Source organism: Ambystoma mexicanum, chromosome 1q (assembly GCF_040938575.1).
Source record: "Ambystoma mexicanum isolate Mex_15411 chromosome 1q, UKY_AmexF1_1, whole genome shotgun sequence".
Taxonomy (NCBI): Eukaryota; Metazoa; Chordata; class Amphibia; order Caudata; family Ambystomatidae; genus Ambystoma; species Ambystoma mexicanum.
Window position 1 is genome coordinate 1,296,176,620 of NC_090922.1, and position 22,536 is coordinate 1,296,199,155.

Sequence of the window (22,536 nt, forward strand, 5' to 3'; positions counted from 1 at the left end):
CAGTGGTCCTGATTGGACCACTTTTGGGGTGTGTGTGTGGGCTAGCCCTGCAATTGGCTAGTGAGGGCAGCAGCTCTTACCTGGCTTTTAGGGTAAGAAGAGGACCCCTGCACTCATTCTTCAGAGATCGTGGAGAAACCAGAAGGAGCCAAGTATCCTGTCCAGCTGTGAGACCCATGAAGAAACCTAAGACTCGACTGAAGGAGGCCTTGCAACCAACTTCTGCTGCTTTCCTGGAAGAGCCCTGTCTTGCTCTTGATCTTTAGTAGTCCTGCGAAGGAGCTAAAACCGTTGGAGTGGAGGGACCATCCATTCCCGACATCTGCTCGGTGCCCTGCTAAAGGAAGCCTTGGGAAGTGTCCTGGAAACATCCTGTGACTGACCAGCTTTGTTTTTGGGCTACGGTGCTGCCGGTGTCACTGTATGGAGTTTCGGCCTGGATTCCTCAGCTGGCCCTGCAAGACTACCTCCTGCGAAATTTCAGTGTCCTAGCATCAAGGGGACCTGAGATAGGAGGGAAAGTCTGACCGTGGCTGCTGAGTGCTTTTGCGTCGCCGTGCGCAGTGACCACCATCAAGAAATTGCTTGCCTGACCCGAGTCCAGTCCTGAGAGGGGTGCTACATCGTGTTTTTCTGCATTCTTTGACCGAGAGTCCTTGCAACAGTAAAAGACACCAACCAGAGACCAGCTCGAACCTGCAACCTCTGGGAATCGAGGACTGCGGCTTTTGGCGGGAAAAGCAACGCCAGACACTCTTCCTTTGTTCTGTCAAGTCTGTGGAAGAATCGGAGTATGGAGGGTAAGTTACAGATTTTCTACCCTACCCCCATGCTCCCATTATAAGTCTATAGGCTTATAATAAAGCTTATTTATAACACATTTGGTTTTGCCATTGCTTGCTTGTGCAAGACATCTGACTGTTGGGGCTACTTTTGGGCATTGGTCTAACTTGAACCGTAACCATAAGAATGCTTAGCTGGACCCCAGAGACCCTACCTGTATTTTTTCCTGCATCTTAAGTTCTGTAGAACTGTAACCTGAACTATTGGGCACAAGGCCCCAGGCAATTTAGGGCTGGACAATTTTAGTTAGGGAACATCTCTGTAGACCATAGGTGCATAATACTTGTCCAACCTTTGCTTTGCAGTAGTTTCTGATATGTAGTATGCGCTATAACAAAGTGAATGTATACATGTATTTAGTTTGATAGTGCTGTGTGAAACGTCTACCTGCTTGTAGTCATGTTTCTATAGTGTGTTTTGGCCATAATTAAATAACTGTATTTTTATACATCCTGATTGAGTGATGTGAGTTTTTTGTGTCTGGCTACATACATCATCTTTCTCCTCGGCTCCCACACTCTCAGACATCCTCCACATCACACAAACACATGCCTGTTCAACTTGTGTTCTTTGCAGGGGCTTTGACTGCTATGCCTTCCTACCTGACTCCCTTCATTCATTGATTTTTACATGCTACTATGCCCATAGACGTTGCATGCGACTCTGTCCGATCACTGATGTCTTAGACTTGTGTCCTCCTAGGTCATTCACCTACATCACCTTGAGGCTATTGCAATGTCACATGTGGAAAATGATAAGTCACATTGCATGACATTGCTTTACTATGCTACATGGTGCATTCACAGTGTGGCTGGTACTACATTCTGCTGTCCTCTTGCTCTGCAAGTGAGTGTGATGTACCAGGGCGTCCAGGGATGAGCTATGGACATGGATTCTGTAGCAATGCCCCCTTTTGTTCAGGCCAGGGGAGAACATGTGGCCGGTGTGCTTCAGGTTGGAGGCAGGCCAGTGGGGGTCAGGTGGGTTGTTGGTCATCATTGTACTGGTAAGGTGTAATGTGGCAGGGACAGGCTGGAGTGGTGTCAGAGGTGAGGGGGGCTGGTGGGTGGTGTGAGAACCTGAGGGGATGCCTGTGGGTAGTGTTGGAGGTGAGGGGGGCTGTTGGGTGGTGTGAGGACTGGCCTGGGGTAGTGTCAGAGGTGAGGGTGGCTTGTGGGTGGTGTGAGGACCTACAGGGCTACCTAGGGGTAGTGTCAGAGGTGTGGGTGGCTAGTGGGTGGTGTGAGGACCTGCAGGGCTGCCTGGGGCTAGTGTTGGAGGTGTGGTGGGCTGGTTGGTGGAGTGAGGACTGCCTGGGGGTAGTGTTGGAGGGGAGGGGGTCGGGTGGGTGGTGTGAGGACCTGAGGGACTGCCTAGGGTAGTGTCAGAGGTGAGGGGGGTTGGTGGGTGGTGTGAAGACCTGAGGGTCTGCCTGGGGGTAGTGTTGGAGGTGAGGGGGCTGGTGGGTGGTGTGAGGACTGCCTGGGGGTAGTTTCGCAGGTGATGGCAGTTGGTGGGTGGTGTGAGGGCTGCCTGGGGGATGTGTCGGAGGTGAGGGCAGCTGGTGGGTGGTTTGAGGATATGAGGGGCTGCCTGGGGGTAGTGTCGGAGGAGAGGGGGGCTGGTGGGTGGTGTGAAGACATGATGGGCTGCCTGGGGGTAGTGTCGGAGCTGAGGGGGGGCGGGCATATTGTTTGAGGACCTGAGGGGCTGCCTGGGGGTAGTGTTGGAGGTGAGGGGGGCTGGTGGGTGGTGTCTGGGCTTGAGGGGACTGCTTTGTAGTCGGGGTATGTGCTAGCAGTTTGGGTGCGCGGGGAGCAGGGGGGGGCAGTTTGCAGTTTTACTGCGGTGCAGCCGTTACTTACATGGGACCTTGCACAGAGTAGCTGAGGTGCAGCTTTTACTTAAGTGGGGCCTTGCGCAGTGTATCTGGGGTGCAGCCTTTACTTATGTAGGACCTTGCACAGAGTTATGTGGGACCTCGCAGAGCGTGGCCTGTGTTCAGCCTTTACTTATGTGGGACCTCACGCAGAGTATCTGGGGTGCAGCCTTTACTTATGTGGGACCTCGCGCAGAGTAATGTGGGACCTCGCACAGAGTGGCCTGGGTGCTGGATGTTGGGTCAGAGGTGGACGCAGAGGTCTGCGAAAAGGTTGGTCTATGGCTATGTTTCTGGGTCCTGTGGGGGCGTGTTGTGGGCGTAACTTGCACAGCTCAGGTTTTTGTTGCGGGTCGGGTTGAAATGCACTATTGAATCTATATATACGCAGAGCGCGCATTGGAAACTTTGCGTGTAGGGCCGCGCAGAGTCACGCTCGGCACACAGACTTCCTGTGTTCAATGCGCACTTTTTTCATGAATCAGGCCCTAAATATGTGCAAACAATACACCGAAACTGCAAATACTATATATAAAAAAAACACATCCAAACCATGCATCCATTCGCCGATGTTCCCATGAAAAAAATAACACATGCACTTCAAAAAGCCAGCCTGATTGGCTTTGTCAAAGATAGTTTCAATTGTCATTCTATTCGGTGATTTCAACATCTGCTTTTGAGTGAATAAAAGCTCAACCTGATTACTAGGAAGAAGTGCTCTGGGGAAAATAGTAAGCGAGGTCGGCCTGGGAACAGCGTGAAATCAGGTTCAGCAACCTGCTCTAGTCTCATCAATGGTGACCTTTCAGCATACACTCCATGCAGGCAGGCAGGCAGGGCGCAGCAGCCGCTCCCTCTGGCAGCTCCTCCCAGGCCGCAGCGTGTGAATCAGATAAACCAGAAGGACTAGAATCCGCGCACAGGCTCCAGAGAGAAGGACAGGACGGCAGCGTGTGACAGTGCACAGGGCAAGGGACCCTCAAAGCGAAGCTCCGAGCAGCCACTCCGGATTCCCCAACACTTCCAAAATGGAGGAAGCAGGAGACGTGGACATTGCCACGCTAATCGACGAGATGGAGTACATCCCGGGGCACTTTCATTTGGAAATGAATCTGAACTTTGAGTCCTGCACGCCTGCGCACTTCCGCAGGAGGGACATCATGCTGAAAAGAGACAGCCTGCAGTTCCAGCTGGAGTTCGAGACGGGCTCCCAGCAGTATGCCGTCAGGAACCTGCTTGGCATCTTCGCTTTCTACCTGGACGAGTTCGAAGAAGCCAAAGAGATTTTCCTCAATATCAGCCAGGAAGACCCGAACAACCTGAACGCCTGGGCCAATCTGGCCTATGTGTACGACCGTCTAAACAAGGAGGAAGAGGGCTCGGAGTGCGCGGAGAAGGTGTCCTACCTCATGAGCCTGGAGGCCGAGGAGGTGGGCGCAGAGGGGAACCCGCGCCGCACGACGGCACGCTGTTTGGCCGAGCAGGGTTACGCCTATGCCTTCGACATTGGCTCAGTCAACGAAGAGGACCGGATGGACAAATTGGCCACTGGCATCAAGCTGTACGACAAGGCCCTTGCTCACGGCCAGCAAGAGGTCAGTGAGGTTTTCTGTAATTATTCGAAGTGGGTACATGATGTGCCACTTGAAAATGATTATTCATGAAACCAATGATAAATAGAAATGGGGAGGATGAGAGGGTTGTACGAAATCTCTGACATGTTTAATGAGTTAATAAGCTTGCCACAGAAATGTGTGTGCATCTTGCAGGTCACAGGTTAAAACCCTTCAGAATTAGCCTTTATCATTCGAGGTTTGATAAAATAACTGCCATTGATTTGTGCAATATTATCAACTGTTAATTACACACATACAAAACAGCAACAACATGAAAGCAAGCTGTGTTCTTATATAGACATAGATGTCCAAGAGAGATAGCTATCAGTATACACAGGTGTGTGTAAGAAAGTTATTGTTTTATCGGAGAGCGCCTATACATTCTGCTGAGCACAGTCAAAGCTTTATTATCTGGCATGTTATTAATCAGAGTGATCTATTAACCGGCATCTCCCATTGCCGGTAATCCAACAGGCCAATTCACAAAAGAAAGTGGGTTAAAAAGTTTTCAAATTGGATAATCGAGTGTCCAGGTGATAGAGAGCCAGTAAACTGAGCAAATTGTCTTGGCGTTGTACTATGCAGACTTTTTGCGCTGGTTTTCAACTCTCCACCAGAACACCACCTCAACACATTTGCTTATCCGCCATCTGGCTGCCCGCCAATGATCCCGGATAATGATGCTTATACTGTATTTCTATCATGACCTCCAAACATACTGTAAATGAGATTGCGATACATCTACATTGTGCAACAAAGAAGGAATGCCTTATTATTACACCTGAAATCCACACTAGTGTCTGTCTCGCACTTTCTATGGTTGCGTCCCTGACTGAGGGTTTCAAGATCGTTCAAACGAAGGAAATATTAAGTGGCAACGTAACCTGTTTTTGTCAACTCTTCCACTCTTTAAAGGGGGCGCACGGCTTTTCAGCCTGAAGTTGTCTTCTCCTTCTCCCACATGAGAAACACATCTTCCCTTTATTAGAGCCTAAAGAGAAGTAGAGAAATCTCACACTTTTACTCCGGGGAATTCACCCTTTCTGGGGTTATAAATGTTGGAGGGCTCAAAGCCCCAATAACCTTTAAATTATTTAAGTTTTAAAACAAAATTCAGTGTTTGTCTTATTTCTATATTTTTAGATCATTGCATGGGGCGTTTTTAAACTGTGGTCTTAGGTTAAACAGGTATTCAAATAAAGGCGTGCACATCGGCGTACAACCAAGCACGCGATTGCTTCCGCATTCAGGCGAGCAGATGACGCGAGTTGCTGTAGAAACTGCTTGGCAGAGCAAGAGATCACCATCCCGTGAACTCCAACATCAATTACTCACTCATGCTTCTCTATTAAGACATTTTAAGAGTCTTAATTTACAACAAAATCACTTTGAGGAGGACAAACACATGCTCGTGAACGTGACTTATTGGGCCAATCACCAGGGTCAAATATCAAGCGGTGTCACTTCCTGCTCTGTCATTAGGATGGCAAATGTCATGTTATTTCACTTTCGCTTCTTAAATACCTTCTGCATAATTCAAACACAACCTGCAGCGCTCTGTTATGCCAGTTGACCAAAATGCTTGTGGCAGGGAAACGAACACTTCATGTCTGGTGGCATGACAGGAAATGGCGTCACATGAGATGGATTTAATCACAAGAAGTCGTGATTTTGCAGACGTAAAAAAAATCTGAATTTAATTAAGGTTAAGATTAATAAACCAGCAGATGATTTCTAAAACGGAAAGATGCCTATTGTAGTTACCAACCATATTTTAAGTAGGGTGCTGCCTTGATATGCCATGGGTGAGGTATTGGTATGACAGGGATACAAAACCAGCACAGGCCAGGGCACTGTCTTCATATGTTTCTAGGTATACCTCTCACGTCATGTGTAGTCATGAATGCTTCATACAGCCCCCAGTCCCAGGTGTTACTGTAATGTGCCAAGGGCTGCTTACTTTCAGCGAATACTGCCACCGTATAGCTTCATATGCCAAGTATATTATGTAATAGGGTTTTATAGGGTGCCAAATCACCACATAATAGTCTTAGAGCGCCTAAGCTTGTCCGCAGTGTGGCACACCGTGCCACCGCCAGGGGGATGCAGACCTCAGTCTGCTGGAAGAAAAAAAATGAATGAGGGGGAGAGGGCAAATCAGGAAATAGATGCAAAGGAACACAGGGATTCAGCAGGGGAAGAGAAGTTTTTGTATAGCATGTGTGCATGCATGTCAGTCCTGTGTAGTGGTGGACCATGGTTCTGTAAAAGGGAGGAGGCAGATATGTCATTACGGTTTGTGTAAATTAGGTTGTGTTTCCAAGGCAGGTTTGGATAATTGTGGGAAAGTACACAATTTAATGTTGGATGCATGAGGGGCTTTAAAATGTGCTCCTGCAAGTTTGGTGGCTTGGCCATAATTGGCAGTACATATCAAGATGCTTCCGCCGTATTCCAATATATTGTCAGTAAATGTCTCAGGTGCCTGTTTTGACCACTCTATGTGAGGTGCGGCCTCACATTTGCAGGTGCTACCATCATGTTAAATGCAGCATCATATGCTTTAGAGTTGCTCTTGAATCCCAATTAACATCACATATGCCTGGTCGAGTCATCATATGTAGGGGACAGCCTCATGTGTGAGTGCTGCTATTTTAGCACAACTGTAGCCTAATATTGTTCAGAAATACCACTTAATGCCATGTAATAACTCATAGCACACCATATGCAAGCCAAAGCCTCACATGTCTAGGTGCTTAGTTCATATGCAACCTGGAGCCCCAAATTCCCCATTGATGCCAATTAAGTATGTGCTGTAATCTTATACCAAGTGCAACCTTACATTTCCTTCTTCTGACCATTAATCCCTTTATGCATGAAATCTTGTAAGGCATATGCCAAGTGCTGGTTAAATTGCCACAGTAATATCACCCAATGGCAGTTAATATCTCATATACCTAGTGTGGTCACCATATGTAAGGCACAGCCTTACATGTGCAAATGCTGCTACTAAACAAATGCAGTCTGTTATATGCCTGGAGTAGTACATGTATGTAACATGGAGCTTCACATGTCAAGGAGCTGCCATCATAAGCAACTGCAGACTCTCTCACATACCCCAGTGATGCCATCCAGTGCTTTGCTCAGCCGTTACCACTGGCTGGCAAACCTTTACCGACCAGTAGCCCCCCACCTGCGTTGTTTATCACTTAATCCAAATCATTCATGGGCTGGCAGGATAGCTCAGGGACAAAAAGCAGGTCAAATCCTGGCCCCGCCCTTAGAGATCGGTTACCGGTAATACGCCTGTTATAAAAGATCAATTAATTAATCTCATAATTGCAAAAGTATTTAACCTTTGGACGAATACCCTAGGTGTGCTTGAAAATCAACTACTTAGAGCTCTAGGATTGTACCAGATCATTTTTGGACTCACTAAAAGAGGTAACCAAACACACAACCTAGGTTTTGCATTTAGTTTTGAAATGGCATGCAGAAATGTTGATTGGACACACAACTCCTAAATAATATTTTTACTTATATACCAACCCATCTTCAACTCTGCACTAGCTGAACATTTGCACCCAAGTGGCAAAATGTCTTCCAGAAGACTTCTAGGCACATGTCTTTTTCCTGTACTACTTAGTTCCCACAAATCACAACAGGTCAGCCATGTGGTACATTAATGATATAATATGATAAGTCATTTATGACGCGCATGGACACAAGTGCTTCTAGGTGCAAATGTCATGACTCCTTATAATATATACTCAGTAAAGCCCTAACCACACTGCTGGTGGTACAGAGAGGTGCACCACTCTGCCGGGAGAGCTGCCAAAACACTAGAAATTTGCTTGACTGAAATGCCTCACACCCTAGCCGTCCAGATTTGTTGAACTCCCAGCAAGGCCTACAAAATGCTCCCCATAATCAAAAACCCAAGTCTTATGCGCATTGACCTCCTCACCCAAGCTCTTTTTACATGCGAAATAATTAATACTATGAAAAGTAATAATGGAATTAAATGGCAAAAATGTTTGGAGGCCCTTGGTTTACATAGATTAAATGGAACTTTTAGGGGTAATATTTCAAATCAGCCTGCGTGGTGTAGAGGTGTCATGGGCGCTACTCCCGAGGGGCCAGGACTGGCCCAGCGCCCTCGGAAGCAGACCCGTCTTCCAGTACTCCAGACCCAGCAGACCCCTACAGGGGCCCTTTGGACCGTGTCCTGGCGCCTTTGGTGCCAGGCTCATGAAGGGTTTCAGCCCCGGCGCCATAGGCGCCAGGCTCATATTGATAAACAGTGTAATAATGCTTGGGTGGACTTACCTGAGGCAGACCATGCTGCATATTTACCCAGAACAATCCAGTCTGGTTGAAGTCCCCAGCCATCAGGGCTGGGAGGAACTATTCCCTCCATTCAGGAACTCTTTTCTTACCTGGGTGGAACCGGTGGAAGAACACACACTGGAAGCACTTCTCTGCTATTTAAACCACGCCCGATGGAAAACACGTGCTTCGCCTTATTCTGCAGTAGCAGCAGGACGCTCAGCAAGTCGGCTCCTGCATTCCAGGTCCAGAGTCATCTTCAGCTTCCGCGCAGCAACCTGTGGATGAAGAAAGACACAGAACAATACTTAGCAGATCCCGGAATCCAGTCACCGGCAAAACCTGCAAAGAATAAACATAAGGTTAGAAAAGTGCAACTCGCTCGCAGCCGCGCCCGCTTACCTGATCCATCCGTGATTGCAACGGAGCTAACCGTGGCCTTCTCTTCGGCAGCTTCTCTGCACCTGAAAGGCAAAGGACATCATTAAAAAGGGGTTCGGGTGAAGGCAGTCGCATTCATCTTAACTTACCAGTTTTTGCACGCGCAGAAGCGGCCGCATCAACCGCAGCATCCCGGCACCTGAAAACTAGAAAAAGGACATTATTAGAGGTGCCATTAAAAGCGGCCAACGATCATTATACTTACGTGCATCAGCACGTGCAGTGGCAACGGATATAAAGCCCGCAGCATCCCGGCACCTGAAAACTAGAAAAAGGACATTTTTAGAGGTGCCATTAAAAGCGGGCAACGAACATTATACTTACGTGCATCGGCACGTGCAGCGGCAACGGAAAACTACGCCCACAGCATCCCGAGGCCTGAAACAAAGGAAAAGGGACATTATTGAGGTGCCCATCTTTTAAAGCCTAAAGACTACAGTATACTTACAGGCATCCGCTCGTGCAGTAACGGCGGCATCGCTCTTCGGCATCCCAGCACCAGTGCCACAACTAAGGCCGCAAAAGACTTGAGCCTCAACACTGAACTCATCCAGTGACGTAACTGGAATCCACGCACCCCTGCACCAGACGCCGGATGGAGAGCTCAGCATTTATACGCCTAAGGTGAGAGCTCGCCGAGACAAGTAGAAAGCTAGGCTGTGGGAGAAACTGGCGATTGGTGGGAGAAGGAATCCCATCAAACGGTGATTAACCCTTTTTCTTCCACCTGCAGAAAACGTACCCTACAAGTCAGACATTCGATAAGAGGAAGCCCAGTCCTGAGAGTCGTCCAAGCTCTACGCTTCTCAATTGAAGAAACGATAGCAGCCCAGCCGGGATCAGCGCCTCGGTGGGAATCAGGTGAGCGTTACAAGAGGGCTGTGATACTCCACGTTGGACTATATGTTCATGAATGATTTCATGTATTTAAGGTGTAGATCATTCATGGTGATTTCATTTGAATGGAGTGACCATGATATGATCTCTGCAAAATGTACTACCCCACTGACTAAAAAGAGGGAGAAGGTTGTCCCCGGACTAATTGTAGGACTAGGTGGCAACCGGGTCATTTGGAATAAAACGAAAGCTACCACGCTGAATGAACATGTGGGAACATTGCTGGCCTCTACTCTTCGTCTATGGAATGCACGATTCACACCTTTAATACCAACAGTTTTGAACATTTCCTGAATGATATTTTTAAGGTAATTGAGACAAAGCTACAACTCCACCCGATTAAGCATCGCCATAAGTTTGATAATAGGGTTAAAAGTAAAAAATGACAGTTAAGGCACAAGATTCTGGCTTTTAATATCCAATTGCGGGATGCACAAATTATGAGACTGTCAGCCATTAGAAAACGTAGACAAGCTTATTGTAATGGGAGTCGCTTGTCCCATGCAATGTTATTTCAAAATGATGCAGAAATTATTTTGGGGCATTATGTAAGAGTAACACCACATCATTTTGGCAAATTATTAATAGTCTGGGCAGAGACCAAGCTGATTTTCAATTAAAACCGATTGGGGAAAATCAATGGGTTAGCCATAAGGTAGCCACATAGACTCTTTCTTGATTCAGAACAAAGTTTTTATAACAATCAATTTGCTCCGTCCTAATAGCGGAGCATTCTGTCAACAAATGCAACAACGTTTCCTTACAATCGTCCTGTTTACACAATCTACAGAATGACATTTCAGCAGTTATATCACCCTGTATCGACATAATCACTCTTGTCCTCAAAACGTTAAATCTGACCCTCATAAAATCGTATAGTCGATTCTTATCTGGAAATCTTATGAGGTAAGATTCAAAGCATCTCATTTTTTTTTTAATAGCAGACAAGCTGGATGTACACTTTGTAAGCCAATACTGCATCCATTGTTCTAACCCAGTCATTATGTTGAAGGAGCCTTTTCATCCTTAGTGGATGTAGCAGAAGAGTTTCAACTGTTAAACACAATTTTGCAAGTGACTGGACACATTCTTCTTTTAACGTTAAAACCAAACCTATCTCTGGCACACCTTGACGTAGCCCCTTACCTAATAGTGCATATAGTGTATTAGTCAGACTAGTATAGAGTTTCCGACACAAGGACAACCTTCTCCATTCCACCATGCTTTCAACAGATTGCAGACCCAACTCGTATCTAATTGCTAAGAAGGGGACAGACTTTGGTAGGCAGTATATAATGGAGCGCAAGATCAGGGCTTCCAATTTGTTCATCTCGTACCTTGCCCAAACTGGAAGCAGTTCATACCACACAATGGAAGCTTTGAAAATGTGCCATATTTCTTATCAATTGTTTTCAGTTGTGTGACTTGTTTGTTTACTTTCTTATATAGATAGTTACGATAGGAGCACTTTTTTGGTTGATTAAAAATGGGGAACCCCAAATACATCATGGAGGTCCTAATGACAAGTTTTTCATGATTCAAAAACTGCACAAAGCCAATTGGCGAGGATCGTCTGCTTAGCCTCTTCACTACAGTTTTTTTTGGATTCACTTTCAGACCATTAGATATAATGTACTCATTAAATGCAGTTACCAGGTGTCCAATAGGTGGAAATCATGCGCGTAAGATGACCAGCATACTTTTACCCACTCAGTCTTCAGCGGCACACACACTGCCTCATCCAATATTTTGCCAGCATCAACCATATATAGGTTAAATAAGGATGGTTCAAAAATGCACCCTTGATAGAGGACATTGGACGTACATATAGTGTGCGATAAAATACCCTCACTATTCAGACGAACCTGGATTTGTGACCCCTCATGCAGATGGATTAATAAGGATGAGACACCTCCTGGCCTGCCCAATTTGTTTAATTTGTTTAATTTCCGTCAGAGTGTAGTTATATCAACTAAACCGAAGGCAGAGTGCTTACTAAGAGCCCACCAGTGCCAGTGCCCACTTGTTTCCTAAAAACTGTTTGCTGTCTCGCGAGAATATCATTCCTATAATTCCAGTCCTCTGCATGCTTTAGGACGATACTAGAAAAGATTTTAGTATCAACGTCAAATAGCACGATTGGACGATAATTCGTAGGACTACACCTGTCGCCTTTTTTGTAAATTGGGATCACATATGAAATGTGCCAGGAGGATGGTACGCACCTAGTCGGAATGATGCCCTTAAATAGAAGGTATAGTGTCTTAGCCCACAAGTCAAGGTTTCCCTTTAAGGGTAGCATTTGTTAGCTGATTAGGCTCTGCTGCTCTGGAGGAACTGGCCTTATTAATTAATTTCTAGATATCTTCAATGGTCAACTTAACATCCCAGGCACAGTCTTTCAAGCCTTCCGAATCTGAGTGTGTCTGGTTCTTACGTTCGTTCGTAAAGAGAGCCAAAGTGCCCTGCCAACACCTCCTCCTAGATAGTATTGGTTTGAACTATCGATTGTGTGGTTTCCATGCCATTTGCCAAAACCCAAAATTGCTGCCATCTTTTAACGCAGCAATCATTTGTTCGCTGTCATTTTGATACATACTTGTTCGATGTCCCTTTAGCCAATTTTTCAGATTTTGTTTTGCCTTCCTAACCGCCTCATGCTTAAATTGAATTGAGTTACGGCTTTTCAATATCTGGCAAATTTCTTTGTGGCACATTGTTTTCTTCCCTTGCACTCTACTGTCGAAACCATACTTATGCCTTTAACTTGTTGGTTTCGGGAGAGCTCTCTTCACAGATTCTTTGATAAGTGACTCGATAAAGGGACCAAAGCAAGTATGTGCACATAAGGACGGTTTTCTTTCCATTCTAGAGGCACAGAAATCAGCCATAAATAAGGTATTTAGTTTGAGTACATTCCCCTCATGCCAGACAATTCTTCATTCATTATTATTCACAGTGAGCGGTACCTTATAATGTTTCCTGGGCGCCCCCCCCCCCACAGAGGCTAACAGAAGAATAACTTTCAGCATCTTGTGGTCACTAAAATTGGTGTTTTTTATGTAAAACTCTAGATCAAATAGGGATTTTGACATGAATATATAAACAATAGTTGATATCCGCTTATCATCGGACTGTGTGGTAGGGTCCGCAACTATATCCTGGAGTACATTTACAGAATAAAGGCCACAATTTGAAAACATTTCCTGCCAAAGTTGTCCCTGAAGTGTCTTCCTTTTGCACCCCGGGTGACCGCCCGGAATGGTATTTTGATTATTTAATTGGACAGGGGTCAGTAATCCTAAACCCGACTCACGGGCAGAATCGTGTACTCCATGCTTCAAGATTTCCGCGTTTAGATCACCTGCTATAATTATCTGTGCCCATGGTGTATTGACTAGCCACTCTTCAATCAGGTCATTTATCTATCTTAATGTCACATAGAGATTCGATTGAGGATTCCAATACATATTTAGGAGCAAGATAAATTGACATGGTGATCTTAATTTTAACTCCAACATTACAGCCAAAACTCACATTCTTTTACTACAATATCAGCCCCATTTCTTATGGCAATTATCAAACCACCTGCCGGCCTCCCTCTCAACCCTTAGTTCTGTTCGTACATCAAAACCATCTAATCTCTGAGGAGAGCATGTTTCTTGGGTGTATATTATTGAGTATTGAGTTAGCAAATAACATAATTCTGGAGAAGTGCATACATTGGATGAGCCTCTAGAATTCCATGATATTAAGGAAACCTTATGGGTCTGGCTAAAGGTGGGTTTTTAGGTGTTGAAGTTGGGAGATGGAATCTCGTAGATTAAGGGAAAGCCAGCTCCAATTATGGTCTTGCTCTTCTCCCTGTGCATGACTCCCACCCCCCTACTCCACCTCCCCGTCCTGTTTCCAAAAGTTTAGGAGGTCATATCCTTACTTATTAAATTGGTTTACCTCTGCTAATAATGAGTTGTTGATTGTACGGGATTGAAGAACCAGACGGACATGATCATATTGGTTAGGGTGGATGAAATCAACCAGTTTTATGTTTGCGCTGGTAATACGTCTAAGACTTGGGATTTCATTTAGGAGCGCTGATACTCCTATTCAGAGAGTCCAGACCTCCACACCCAAACATATAGTGCAGAATCACACTAGGATCATCCGGGAAGCATGGTTGTCTCCATCGAACAGTGTTTAAAGTACTGTTAAACACCGATTTAGGCATCCTCGGCTCCCTCATAGGCTGAGTACCAGCCAAATTTAGTGCTGGTTTCTCCCCAAGCCTAAAGTCGTTACAAACACTACTCTGATTTTGCCATTCGGCCCCTTAGGCGCTGTTTGATGCATTTTGATTACATCGTCTCGTGCACCCATATCTCAGACCGCCGATTTCTTAATGCATCAGCAGTTATTTTTGGTTCAGTGGCTTGAGCTAACATTAAATGATTCAAGGGCATCCCCTCTACCCCTTTTGGGAGGAGCAATTTTTCCACCAGAGTCATCTTCGATTGTGGATGGTGCAGTTTTGGCCCACTGATCAATCATATAATGCTCACTGTGTTCTTCACTGTTTTCTCCATCATCAGTTTGGTACACATTTGGTCCTCTCTCAGGCAATTAGTCTCGAGAATTGTTTCAGGACCGAGTTCAACACTAGTACTAAATTCATTGGCTCTGTGGTCGCTGGTTTTAGGGTCAATTATCATCCCAGAATCCTCAACAGCCTCCCCTTTACCTTTTTTTCATGTAAACAGGTTATAGATTCCCTTTTTCGGATCATGGTTTAAAGAGTCATTCCACAAATTAGATTTGTTTTGTTTTTCTTTTTTCCCTTTGTTTCATTGCATTTGTAAGGGAATCCGTGGCCTCAGTAAGAGGGCCCTGTGGTAATCTATCAGTTCTAGGGCAATTACCCCCCTCTCACCTCAAAATACATTTTTTCACTTGTTGATATTTCAATGCAATCCTCCATCTCACTAACTGATGAACACTAATATTAACAAGAGAGTCCACGATCTTCTCCCTTACCCTATTTCGCCACAAATTTCTAGTGGGTTTGTTCATACCTTTACGGGGGGCTGATTTTTTCGTTCTTGAGAGATCTCTAGCTTCATTCCTTTTCCGCCCCTTTTTAGTCTGGTTGGAACTATCCATTAGAATGGTTGTAGTTTGTGATGGCACAGTACTGTCCTGAAGTTGTCTTGCAGTTTCTGATGGCGAAAACAGGATATTACAATTTTTGTTTTTTATATTGTTTATTTATTTCACTGTGGAGCCTTCTCTTAGTTTTCTTGCTATTTTTTTTAAATTATTTTTATATGGTTTATTACAAACCTTTAAAAAAATTGAGAGAGAAAAAAAATACAAATCATCCATAAAATGATATCCACATTAATTCACTAAAATCAACACACTCTTCCAAAAAGACCGAACTGGCATCATGTAAAAGAGGTAAAGTATGATCTTGATCTTCCTTTGAATGGCTCACATCATTATAGCGTATCTCATATAAAGAGCTGAAGGATGAAAACAGCTTCTTACAATTCCTCATTTACAGCACGAAATCGTAGCAATATTTCTTCAATGAAAAAGGTTTATGTAATCGTCAATGCCCTGTCGGTCTCGTCGAACATTAATTGCCACCAGTCTAGAGCAGTTAGTGTCGAACAATTTTCAATAAATCTTACCAGATGTTTCGTTCTTTCCTGCTTGAGTGAAGGGCAGAATAATGTTAGATGTGTCAGGGTTTCCTCAGTAGCTTTACAAAGTCTACATTGGTCACTTGGATTGTTGGGGCCTGCCCATATGTTGGTTTTTTCTCTCGTTTTAAACAGATTTAAACGAAATTGCATATACAACTTTCTTCGATGGAGATCCGGAAATAGTTTCCAGAAATTTTGAATTTCGTTATATGCTCTTTTCTCAGGTGGAACATTTTTCATTATTCGATGTTTTCTTTTTTGATCGCAAGTTGAGCACCAGTCACGTCTCCATAACATTTGCTTTGCATGTTCAGGATTTACTTGCAAAGTCTCCAGCTTGATGTCAAGATCTAACATTATATCGCTGCATCGTTTCATCCATAAAACAAAGACTGAGTTCTCGTTACAGTGAGTAGAAGCTTGCAAGATCTTAAACTGTATTGGAGATTCTGTCATCGTGATTTTCCTGTATAAGGAGAGCATGTTCCAGCACACTCTGGCTTTTATAGATATCAAGCTGAGTTCGTGTTAGATACAATCAGTGGGCGTACCCTTGGGCAGGCACAAAACTCTAGACTAAAAGATGTTCTCAAGCGAGCTCCAAAGTTCTTCTGGGCAGCCAAATGCGCACTCTGCACCAAAAATTAGAACAGGGACCGCTTTTTGTTTATACAAAGCCAGCGCTGGTAGCAGTGAGTATTTCCCATATTTTCGATTTAATACAGTAGCTTGAACTGCTAAAATATGGCATTTCTTTTTCGTTATTTCGACCCACGGGGAGTCATTGATGTTTGAGTTTATTTGCATACCCAAATATTGCGCATTCATTGTGGTGTTCAACACAGATTTCTCCATATGCCATTGAAAGTTTGGGTGACGTTTCTTCCTTTGGCCACTTAAATTCTCCAGAATAAGTCTACATTGGTCACTTGGATTGTTGGGGCCTGCCCATATGTTGTTTTTTTCTCTCGTTTTAAACAGATTTAAACGAAATTGCATATACAACTTTCTTCGATGGAGATCCGGAAATAGTTTCCAGAAATTTTGAATTTCGTTATATGCTCTTTTCTCAGGTGGAACATTTTTCATTATTCGATGTTTTCTTTTTTGATCGCAAGTTGAGCACCAGTCACGTCTCCATAACATTTGCTTTGCATGTTCAGGATTTACTTGCAAAGTCTCCAGCTTGTGTCAAGATCTAACATTATATCGCTGAATCGTTTCATCCATAAAACAAAGACTGAGTTCTCGTTACAGTGAGTAGAAGCTTGCAAGATCTTAAACTGTATTGGAGATTCTGTCAACGTGATTTTCCTGTATAAGGAGAGCATGTTCTAGCACACTCTGGCTTTTATAGATATCAAGCTGCGTTTGTGTCGGATACAATCAGTGGGCGTACCCTTGGGCAGGCACAAAACTCTAGACTAAAAGATGTTCTCAAGCGAGCTCCAAAGTTCTTCTGGGCAGCCAAATGCGCACTCTGCACCAAAAATTAGAACAGGGACCGCTTTTTGTTTATAGAAAGCCAGCGCTGGTAGCAGTGAGTATTTCCCATATTTTCGATTTAATACAGTAGCTTGAACTGCTAGAATATGGCATTTCTTTTCGTTATTTCGACCCACGGGGAGTCATTGATGTTTGAGTTTATTTGCATACCCAAATATTTCACATTCATTGTGGTGTTCAACACAGATTTCTCCATATGCCATCGAAAGTTTGGGTGACGTTTCTTCCTTTGGCCACTTAAATTCTCCAGAATAAGTATCTCTGATTTTGACGCATCGATGCACAACCCATTGTTTCTTATATATTGGTTCAGTGCATTCAATTTTATTTGGAGGCCAATAGGTGTTGAGTCTAATAATATCAAGTCATCTGCATATAGGAGATGGCTTATAGGCTCTCCATTTATTTTTGGTGGAAATGATCTAGGACTCTCAATGGCCTGATCAATGTCGGAGATAAATAAATTGAAAATAATTGCAGCCAAAGGACATCCTTGCTTGACTCCACAACGGATTTGGATGGAGGCAGATAGATTGCCTAGGCGATCCAAACGTATTCTTATCACCGTGTTCGTGTGTAGGTCCTTTATCGCCAACAACAAGCTCGGAATGCAATTCCAATTTGACAGTTTTATCCATAATTTCTCACGATCTATGCTGTCAAATGCGTGAGATAGATCAATTATGGATAGGTAGATCTTAGTGCTAGTTCATATTGCATCCATCTTCAGTATGTTGACAATTAGGAGGTTTAGACTACAGCCCACTCTTTTAACGAATCCTGTTTGCCTCTGGTCAATGTGCTTGATAGCTATGGCTCAGGCTAGAAGTTTGCGTTGTAGGAGCGTGGCGTAAATCTTGCTTAGGACATCCAGTAGTGCAATAGGGCGATAGTCTGTTGGATTTGTACGATTGCCCTTCTTGAACACAGGTATGATTAGGGCACTTTTCCAGGATGTTGGCATTGTACATGCACTTGTGATATCGTCAAATAAGTTATAACAAAGGTCTGCCCAGGCTTCCGGATTTTCTTTCAAGATAAAGTTGGTTAACCCGTCCGGGCCTGGCGCACGCGATGTACTTATTCTGTTGATGGTTTCAAGAATATCAGAACGTTCAAATTGCAAATCCCACCTAGCCAGGAGTGGCAATTCTGGGTCACAGGAATCTCCTTTCTTTTTACATAGCTGTTCATAGTGCCTTATCCACTCAGCTTCCGTGACCATACATGATTGTAGTGCAGACTGCGAAACCTCTTGCTCATTAACCAGGGCCCAAAACTGACCAGTGTTTTTGTTTTGTATTTTTGCAAGCATCAGTTCAGCATCTTGCTGTAGCATGATTGCTCGATGTGACTTCAGCCAGTTTTTATAGGACTGTTTAGCCTTTTTGATGTTAACCAGGATCTCATCGCAATACGGTTTTTCATATGCTCTAATTTTACTTCTTAGCTGCCTTTTTTTGTTTCATAATGTCAAGATCAAAGGCATATTTATTTATAAATGTTTGTTTCCTCGCACCTTGAGTTTCAGCGAAGATAGCTAGAAGATGTTGATATTCCACACAGCCGGCTTCCTCTTGATAGGCATGGTTAATCATTCTCACTTCCTGTTCTTTAATTCTTAATCTATTGCGGCATGGCTCAACTGCTATATCATGTTTCCATAATGTTGACTGCTTATGTTGCAAACAATGGAAGCTCAAAAGAACTAAGTTGTGGTCGCTTTCAGTTTTTGGCACCACACAAAGTTCTTTGACGTGGATTTGTAGAGCTTCTGAGGCAAAATAATAATCCAGTATTGATTCCTGTTGCTGTCTCTTCCAGGTTGGTTGTGGTGGAATATCTCCCGGTGTATTGCCGTTCATCAGATGGAAGTTTCTCAAATCCATTTCAGCACACCATTGTGCCGCCTTAGATGCGTTTTCAACGTTTCTCTTTTTATGGGGTAGATCTAAGCAGTTGATATTCAAATCTCTGCAGATTAGAATTTTCGGTGCCGCTTCCTGATCATAAATTTGATCTATCGAGTGTGTAATTTGATCTATAAAGCTGGCTGAGTCACTGGAGCTGTGTTGCCAGTAGACGTTATATAGGTGTAAATAGTTTTGTTCATTCTTATCAGGTTTTCCAAACTTACCTCTTCCTTCTGAATGTTGGGTGATATGTTAATCGCTTTCAGAATTTTATAACCAGACTTCCTTTGCACAAATGTCAACAATCCAGACAATTTCTTTTTGATAGCTGGATTTAAGGCAACTTCATAGCCGTCTACTGTAGGGCACTCAGCCCACCATGTTTCCTGCAAACATGCTATAGTCAAATTTCCCAGCCAATTAGTTTGGAGCACGTGAGCAAAACCACGCGTGTTCCAGCATCCAATAGTGCAGTCACTTGAAGATCCCAAGTCCTGATGTTAGCTGCGATTTTGAGCAGCCAAGGATGACGCAAGCCAACTCCAGTCAGTGACTTCACTTCAAGGTTGGATTGCGCAGGGCATGGTGTTTTCTCCGCCCGATCTAGAGTTTTCTTGCTATTTCGGCTTCCGGACATGAGGGTATATGCAGATCTACACTTTCAAGAGCTAGGCTTTCAAAGCATTCATGCAACCTCTCTCCCCTTGCACTATTGAGATTGAATAATTGGTTAATGATAGCCCTTAAGCACTTTGAATGTTCCCTTAGTGCCGATTGAATAGAATATTGCAGCCCTCCCGAGCCAATTGAATGTATCCCTTCTTCCGGCGTTGTGGCTGGCTCTTTGGCCAAGTGAAAGGAGGCATCCATCCCCGTCCCTGTCTCAAAGGATATTGAGCTATATATATATATATATATATATATATATATATATATATATATATATATATATATATATATATATATATATATATATATATATATGATACAGGCTACCGCTCCCTTTTACACCTATAGGTATGAGCACTGTGCACTCCACTTTGACAGACACCTTAATTTACTCTGTATTTCACATAAAGCAGATCACCAAATTAACAGTAAAAAACAATTTTATTTGTCATCATATAACAAAAAAAAACCTGATTTCAGTCTCAACACTATAACATGAAGAACATTTGTTATACGTACTCAGTTGTTTTATCTGGGCTGCTGTATAAACAACATATTAATAATCATATGGTACTCAACAGCAGACACTTGAACCATGCGGTGAAGTTGTGAGGGTTTAGCGAACAGTGGCTTTGTGTTGTTGTTGTTTCAATGCATATTGCAAGTCGACACTGTTGGTATTTCCAGCATAAGATGGAAGTGAACAGCTGTTGGTGTGGCTCTTCTTATGCTTTCCTCAGGACTGGATTTTATTGTCTTCTTATTCAAATTTAAAGGAATGACCCCTGGATGTGTTTATGCTGTACTGTGATTTCTGATGTATTGGGCTATATTTCTTATGGGGGTGTCTTCTGTATACCAGTACAACAATTTGGATCCTTGTATTTACTTTGCATATCTTAATGGCGTCATTAATCACGTCATTTGGTAAGTTTTGCAAGTTGTCCGCTTTTTCGTCAGTCTGGTAGCTTCTGCTTCGTTCACGAGTTACGTGCATGCATAAAAGGATATTGAGACAGGACCAGGAGCGAGAGTTCTGCTACACCAGAAATGGGCAGGGGAGGGTGTCCATAAAAGACGAATCTACCAGGCCAGTGGGGGACAGAGCCTGCTGAATAGTTTTGGTAGTGGGCCGTATCTCAGGGACAGGCATTCAAGGGGAAGTCCCTGAGTCCAATAAGAGTGGCGAGAGCTCACCTCCTTGATGCTCGAGCACGCCCTCATTCAATTTAGATGGAGAGCGGGGTGAAGGTGGCAAGGGAAGCGCCTGAGCTCTCGACATGGTATTTCTTTTCGGGGTGAAAATGAGCAGAGCAGCCAAAATATCGTGCAACATCACCGCCCTACCTGACTTGTCTTTCCTAGTTTGAGTGTTCGGTTTCATTTTGCCTTTCAGGTAACGAACTAGAATCCTAGAGAAAGCCGAAAACAATAGCACTTATTTATCCTTAAATATGGATGTTACACAATGTCAGAGTTGAGGAGGAATGTCTGGCACCTCACTCCTGTAAGAGGATTCAATTCAACACTACAGCTAAGTCAATGCCTAGTCTGGGATACTGAATGGAAACCCTTATTGATATAACTTTATGTCCAGTTCATGCGTTCTGGATGACTACCCCTATATAACACCCCTCTCTTGGAATCCCCCTCACCCCACTGAGCCAGGAAGTAGTTCTGTTTTGCAAGTTAAAAGGTTTATTTGATAATTTAAACAATAGATATATATATGTCACACCTTATAATAAATTAATAATTGAATATCACACTTAATCTGATATGATAAAGATTAACAACGGAGAATCTGGCACTAACACGCTTCTCTATAATCAATAAGGAGTTGACATGAAATGGATAAGGTAGCACAGTGGTAAATAGGTACAGAAGTATAATGTGGTAGAGAATGCTTTATAGAGTTCAAATGGATGGAATGTTGAATGAATGAAATGCAGTATAGAAAATACTCAATATGATTTCAACAAAACAATGTAATCACTTTTCTCTGGCAATCCCCTCCCCCCCTTGATGCAATGCAAGGAAATGGAAGGAAGCACACAGTTCTCAGAAATGCAATCAACTGTAATTCAGTTCACCCCAGCAAGCTTAGACTACAGAAGTTTGAAAACACAGGCAAATGCTTTGATATGTGCTAGCAATGGATGAGAAATATGCTGGAAACGCTTTTAATTCCCTTTCAGAGGTTCAGGGTGAGTGGTATCTAGTTAATATTAGCTCAGGCTCACTCTTGCAATGATTCAGGGATAGTTTTTATGAGGCAAACGGTTTTCTGGCAAATGGAAGGCAAGCAGCAGCTGATTTTACATGTGGAGAAATTTGCAAATCGCGGTAAAATTCGCGGATGCGTGTTCCGCGATTGCGGTAAAACTATATGAGTAGGAATGCGGTTCTAGGTTCGTAGGAAAGCCACGATTCTAACCTTTCAGATGAAAGTTATTGCAAGTCTCTAGCACAAACGGTTGCGGAGATATGAGCGATTTTGTGAAGGTCGTTTTTCAGATTTGAAATTTTAAAGTTCAAAAAGACAAGTGCTGCTTGCAACTAGGAAATGACAAGTGACAGCTTTACAAATGACAGGTGACAGTTAGGAGACAGTTCTACTTAGATTAAAATAGGATTGAATTATATTATTTTAACTAGGAGATCGGATCTGCACAGTTTTCTAGGTACTCACACTATATTCTTGAGTGAAATGGGCCTCGCCATGGATCTGGTCAGGT

The 22,536-nt window shown here is 43.7% G+C and overlaps 1 protein-coding gene across 1 annotated transcript in view; it reads left to right on the forward strand.

Moving 5' to 3' along the window:
• Nucleotides 1–3,630: 3,630 nt before the first annotated feature.
• The window catches only part of TTC22 (tetratricopeptide repeat domain 22), a 304,817-nt gene continuing 285,911 nt past the window's right edge, over nucleotides 3,631–22,536 (forward strand). Inside the window, exon 1 of the mRNA XM_069642120.1 lies at nucleotides 3,631–4,317. Within this exon, the coding sequence (XP_069498221.1) occupies nucleotides 3,751–4,317 (567 nt within the window). The 5' untranslated portion in view covers nucleotides 3,631–3,750. The remainder of the gene's footprint in view (nucleotides 4,318–22,536) is intronic.